General features: G+C 38.7%; 1 protein-coding gene across 1 annotated transcript in view; it reads right to left on the bottom strand.

Moving 5' to 3' along the window:
• Positions 1-3,640: 3,640 nt before the first annotated feature.
• The window catches only part of gps1 (G protein pathway suppressor 1), an 11,470-nt gene continuing 8,336 nt past the window's right edge, over positions 3,641-6,774 (bottom strand). The window contains exons 11-14 of the mRNA XM_013912138.1: positions 5,714-5,794; positions 4,827-4,964; positions 4,607-4,741; positions 3,641-3,872 (exon numbers count right to left, since the gene is read on the bottom strand). Of these exons, the coding sequence (XP_013767592.1) occupies positions 3,798-3,872; positions 4,607-4,741; positions 4,827-4,964; positions 5,714-5,794 (429 nt within the window). The 3' untranslated portion in view covers positions 3,641-3,797. The remainder of the gene's footprint in view (positions 3,873-4,606; positions 4,742-4,826; positions 4,965-5,713; positions 5,795-6,774) is intronic.

Genomic DNA, 6,774 nt, shown 5'->3' with positions numbered 1-6,774 from the left:
CCGATTGATTGATTGATCAGAGCAACATTGAGAACAAAATTTTCTCAGGGATTAAAAAAGTATTCTGATGATGAAGACAATGTTCAAACTGGCCCAGCCAATCACGTGACCTAAATGCAAGTGAACTGTTGTGGAAAGAACTAAAGCTTTGAATTTATAGAAGGGAATCTTCAGGATTTGAATATTGTTTGTGTGGAAAAATGGGACAAAATCACATGTGAGTAATGCATGCAACTATCCATACAGGAGGCATCTCGAAGCTGTCATCACCAACAAAGGCTTTTATACAAAGTAAAGTATTTGTACAAAGTAGTAAATATATTTCAGTAAGTGTGTTCAATACTTTTTCCCTGTATCATTTCTGATTATTACACACACATGGACATCTATGGTTGGATTTCTTTGCATGTGTGGATTGGATGACGTCTGGTGAGAATTTCATGTCAGTAGCACTTATATATATATATTTACTTAGAAAGTTACTGATGTTTTCTATATTTATTTTACCTGCTGTATGTGCTAGTTTTCCCCTTTAAGGCCTGTTCTGCCTACCATTCTGAGACCTAGTGCCCTGGAAGAATATGATAATTCAGGTTAAACTAAATTAAGGAGCAAATCTATTGAACATAATTATTATAACTAGAATAGATGCGTGGGGCACGATGTGTGCAGAAAGAAAATGGCCTGAAAGTGGGTCAACTGTGGTCTTTTGTAAATATAGATCTAGAAAATATTTGCTAACCAAAGCTGAAATTTCATGGTAATCATTATACATGTTTAAACCAATGAAACATTATTTATTTATTTATTTTACAAATTGGGGCAGGTTTAATAGAAAATCATCAAAGAAATTGATGATTTCAAATGAAAGGACCCAATTATTGAAAATGAAAACATTTCAATTCATAGATAAAAAAATAATAAAATAAAATCTAAATTAAAACCATAAAAATGTCTTATAGATTCAATCATACCTGCTAAAACTTGCCTGGTGACCCATGCATGTAGAGATGAGTGGATGAAGTCATATGAAGCATTTGAGGCTTCTTCCTGATTCAAAGCCTCAAAGACAGATCATACCAGAGGTCAGTTGCAGTTATGGCACCCAAAAACTACAAACGGGTTCAGTGAATCACAAATGATTCACAGAACTCATTGACTAAAGTTCAAACACAAAAGAAATTCAGTCTTAAGCAGCTGTGCTTTTATTATAAAAATCAGTGCCCGCGAATCAAAGTGTTACATTTTGAAATGTAAATTTACTGATTCGATGTTTAACAGTAGAGCTGCAGCTATCGATTATTTTAGTAACTGAGTAATCAAACGATTCATTGAATAAGAAATAATATAAATAATTTTGTCTTATTAATGAGAAATAATAAATATTCAAAAGAGGAAAAAAACTGTTTAACTGCATACAACATTCAGTTAAACATGCAGTCAAAAAATCCCAACTAAACCCTACATGTCATGTTGAAATTTCTTTTTTGAATAATTTCTGAAATGCAAAAAATATATAAATAATCTCAAGTACAGTCAAAGTTAAATAAAATAAGATATATATATGAAATCTATGGCATAATAAAATGATCTTTCCTCTGTCTCCCTCGAAGGCTTTCTGGTGTTAAGAGGGGCAGAGTTTTAGTGCTACTGAAAACAAATGTTATGATGGAGCAGACATTAATTAATATTAATAATCCGGTGTCCAACCTAACAACCCTCAGGTCTGTGGCTAGGAGTTTAATGGCCCATGTACATTTTTATTGGCTGCCTCTTTGCTCTTCGCAGTGTGTAAACAGACTCCGAGTGCGTTTAATTGTGCCAGAGTCATCATCACTGTTGCTGCTGTATTAGGAGTGTTGTCGCAAATGTGGGTGAAACGCTTGCATTTACATCATTTAACACATCTGCGGGCTACAGAGCCACGCACTGAACGAAGCATCAAGTTGATTAATTCATTTGATTGACTGAACAGGTATTCCTGATGTGTGCCCTGTGCTCTATGTGTGGATGCATGCTCAATCATGCAGGTAAGTAAATCCCAAAAGGTTGGTTCATCTGGACGCAGCGTTTTCGTCACTCATCCAAGTGACTTCTACAGTCTCAGCTGACTGCAGGTTTCCCCAACCTATAAACAGTATATTTGCACACAGTGGGTTTGGTGCTGTGAGGAGCTCAGATGATCATGTGCCAACAGGCTTATTTTGCTCATAGTGAAAGGTAAGGAATGTCAGAAAAATTATGAATAGTTAATTGTAATCAAATATTGACTTGCTTCATTGCTGTTGTGCTTTTTTTTAATGTAAACTCATGTTTTGCAAAAAAAAAAAAAAGTGTACATGATGGAGGGAAATGGATATCTTTTTTGAATTCAGCACTCTAAAAAAAAAACCCCCAGAATTTACAAAAACTATCCCATGCAGCAGAAAAATGTTTTTTGCAGACCTGTGTTACAACTTTCACTAATGTTTACATTAACTTGGATTGTGAAGTCAGGGTTGGTGTGGCTTCACTGCAGAGTCCATTTCTTATTAATGGGCTGCATGCTACAGGTATTTAAGGTGGCATTATTTAGACCATTGCTTAAAAGACCATGGCTATAACCTTAGTCTTAGCTAACTGTAGGCCAATCTCCAACCTTCCTTCTATCTCTAATTCTTGAAAGAGAAGTGGTAAAACAGCTAACTGATCATCTGCAGAGGAATGGTTTATTCAAAGAGTTTCAGTCAGGTTTCAGAACTCATCACAGAACAGAAACGTCATTAGTGAAAGTTACAAAAGATCTTCATGTGGCCTCTGACAGTGCTCGTCCTGTAGACCTCAGTACAACACTGAATACTGTTGACAGTATTATTTTATTACAGAGATCAGAGCATGCCATGGGAGTTAAAGGTACAGAACTGCAGTCATTTGAACCATACCTAACAGAATATAATTTGTTCATGTAAACAGAGTCCTCTTCACACACAAAACTAATTGTGGAGCTTCACAGGGTTCTATGCTAGGACCAATTTGGTTTCACTTAGGCAGTACTATTAGAAAACATAGCATATATTTTCATTGCTATGTAGACGATCGCCAGCTCCATCTGTCAATGAAGCCCAAGGACATATGGCAATTAGTTCTTAAGAGACTAAATTCTGAAAAGAATTCAGATAAAACTGGTGTGCAAATTAGAAAAAACAGGAACCAAAGTTGTATTTTTGTTTTATTTTTTCACTTCGTTTCAGCAGACTGTCTCAAGCTAATTCAAGCTGAATTTCAGAGCTCATATACTGTCATTGAAATAGCAGTAAAAACCAACATAAATATATTCCCACGTACCAGGTTTACCCACCCACCCCAAAAAAAGCCCAAAAGACAAGGGACAACTGTGTCCTCACCAGCACAGTACTGGTGGAAAACAAATAGCTGTTGGTTGGATAATTCTTTGATAAAAACAGAAAGGGGCACAAATAAACAGAGATTAGATGGGTTTGGATAGGTGTTTTTTTTTATTTTAAAACTTTCTATTAATGAGGTCTCAAAGTGTAAGCAGGGCAAAGTGCATCTCCTACCAGTAACTTACAGCCTAAGTGCTGAGCTTTCATTCAAAACACATTTTCATTCTGTCTGAATCTCCATGTCAGACAAACAAAAAGTTTGCTCCCTGTCACCTGACAGAAGAAGAGAAGTGGTTTTTATCTGTCTTTATGTTTCATCTCGTTTCTGCGTTCAGCTCACAGACGGTGGGTGGGGTGGTGTGTGTTGCAGAACAGTGAACCTTCCCCTTTGCGCTACAGCTGTTCACTTCTTCCTCACATGTTGGTGCTCATCCTGGTCTGACTGTTGGCTGGTGTGAGTTCACCCTGGCTGCCTTCTCTGGGTGGAGACTGAGAACAGGAGGAAACAAGTAAGGCACTACTCTTGTTCAACAGCATAGCTATAAACTCTGTAACATTGAATAACAGGTGAGGTTCAAAAAGGAAAGAAGACTTTAAAAATCTTATCAGAATATTAAAACCCCGAGTCCAACAACCATCAGGAGCTAGTCTTAGTTACTGCCAGCAATGTTGACCAAGTTCTTGCAAATGTGGTCGAGGAACCGAATGGCTGGTGGCAATGAGCCAGATACCCCGTACTCCTGAAGCATCCACTACAAGGATACTCCAAGGGCCTTGACGAACTCAGAGCAAGTCCCATCCGCCCCAGGTTCCCTGCCATTAAGGAGTTGTTTAACTACCTCAGTGATTCCATTGTGGAAGGCGTGTCAGTGGAATTAAGTATTCATTCACCAACCACCTCTATCCTTAGTTAAAGTCAGTAGCACTCTACCCGCACTATGTATCATGCCAGTAGATAACTGGTTTCTCCTCCTGAGTCACCCAATCCAATTTTAGAAACCCCCCTCTGTTAATATTAATACTGTAATCTGTACCATTCATTAATTTACAATCAAATACATTTTAGATATGCCATTAAAAAGAAGCTCATCACCAAATCACACGAAATTTACTGTAGTCAGACTTGATAATAACCTCTATCTCAACACAAAGAACATTATGAACAACTGAAAAAGAAAAAAAAAGTTATTCACTACAATGTGAAGAGAAGAAAATGTCTCTACCTTGACGTGAATCTGGTTGCGCAGCACAGCAGCACGGAGAATCATGGCTTTGGCTCGTCTCTGGAACTCTTTGCCCATATGAAGAGACTTCTCAAATGTGGTGCTCCTTTGGTCGACGTCCCTCGCATACAGAATCTACGAGCAGGTCAGAGTCCCAGTTTGTCAGGGTTCAAACAACAAAGTACCTGTGGCAACGGTTTGATGTGTGCAGCGTTTTCACCTTGCTGTGGGAGTCGATACGTGCATTAATGAGACCCTCCAGTATGAGCTGGGTGAGCTCGTCCTCCAGAGCTGTTACTGTTGTGTTGAACGCCTGAGCCATCTTGGTCATGTCTGCTGACACGTAGGGGCTGAAATACTGGGAGGAGGAGAAAAAAAACAGAAAACCCACACACAAGAAAAATATCAGTGCTCAAAAACATGACACTTGAAAAAGTTAGTACAAAGTACAAAGATTTATAGTGATTACATTAGTTTGGTCAATCATCTTTCTCAGAAATGCCTGTGCATGTTAAACAGTATTACATGTATATGAGATGCTTCCTTGTAACCAACACTATCATCTTCATTTACAGATCACAACACTTCACTAGACCTGTCAGCAGCTGCAGTGCCATCGTGTTACCACAAGCCAAACACGCACAGCACAGTACTGCTGACTGGATTTAGGCAATCAAACTGTGAGACAACACTGCCACCATCAAGTCACAATAACTGCAGATGAAACAGATTCTCCCTAAGATTCATCCAGTACTTAGATATTCAGAAACTGCGTAAATCCATTAACAGTGACAGTCATTATGACAGACAAGTGAAACTAGTAAAACTTTCAAATACCTAATATTTTATGTGACTATTTGTTGTCTCAAATATACACATTCCCTTGTCTTTGCTTTGTTTTTTTGAAGCCAGTGATGGTAGGATGTAATGTGTTACTATCGGAAAAAGGTGGCAGCACTACACCAATGCAGGGGGCAGATCTATCTTATGGAGGGGCTTCATCCTGCCACGGCTACTATTTATACACCCTGTTTTGTTCCCCCCCCAAAGAATCAGCAGCAACTTGATTATCCTGTGCACGGTCAGTGTGTATGCAGTATGTCTCACCTGAATCAGGGCTCTGTTTCTGATCTGGCTGTACAGTGTCTTGACATGTGGTGCCAGGTACATGTCCAACAGGAGGTTATCCTGCAAGAAACAGCACAATCATATACTGCACTTTCTGTGTGTGTGTGCGCGCGCTCATATTATGCAACAGCGGGAGCACACACTCTCCTTTGACGCATGTGTAGTGTTACTTCAGGGGTGGGCAGTTCATTTTCTCTACTGGCCACATTAGAAAGTGAGGAGGCCACATCAACAAGCTGAACTCAGTTCTGGTCACTATTAATTTATGTTTCTCTTTTCTTTTTGGTCTTGAACAAATGTATTAAAGTCAGGTACAATGTCTGAGCCTTCCATTCTGCATCTGAGAGCTCTGAAATATACTCACCTCTCTCTTTAGAAGACTCAATTTTGGTTCTTAGGTTCCTACCCTTTAGTACTTTGAACAGGCAAAGCCAGCTGATAGCTGTGTAGTGGCCTACATCACCATGTGTTACATGTCTGTGATTAAGTGCTCTTACCCTGATAAAGTTAACTATTTGAAATGGACTGGTTCTTAGCAGTTTTCTACCCTACCTGAGTACTCAAAGCGCTTTATGACACATGCCTCATTCACCCACTCAAGTGCTTTCTAACATTCACCGTGCAATAGATGCATCGGAGAGCGACCTGGGGGTTAATATCCTGTTCTAGGGCTGTTCGATATAACGACATATATCGGATGACGATATAAAAACGTCTATCGTTTCATTTTACGCTATCGTTTGTTTCGTGGTGTCGCAAAATAAACTGTTTACGGCAATATTTTTTTCATCGTTTTGATGGTCACTGTAGTGGCTATATTAATTTCTTAAAGTTCTCTCTTTCTCTTATATTTAATATAACCACACTACGGACGGACAAGCGCCTGTTTTTAATGGGTTGTCGTTAGCAACAACGACGGTAACAGCATCGCATGTCTGCTTGTTTATTTTCCACATAAACCTTTCACAATAAAGCTCAAGATCCTGTTGAGAATTTTCAAAATAAACTGAATCATGTGAGAAAGTATGCAGAGTGTTGAC

This window comes from Pundamilia nyererei, unplaced genomic scaffold (assembly GCF_000239375.1).
Source record: "Pundamilia nyererei isolate P.nyererei 1_Seehausen unplaced genomic scaffold, PunNye1.0 scaffold00081, whole genome shotgun sequence".
NCBI classification, from domain to species: domain Eukaryota; kingdom Metazoa; phylum Chordata; class Actinopteri; order Cichliformes; family Cichlidae; genus Pundamilia; species Pundamilia nyererei.
The sequence above is the reverse complement of the archived record's forward strand: the minus strand, read 5'-3'. Positions and strand labels throughout refer to the sequence as shown.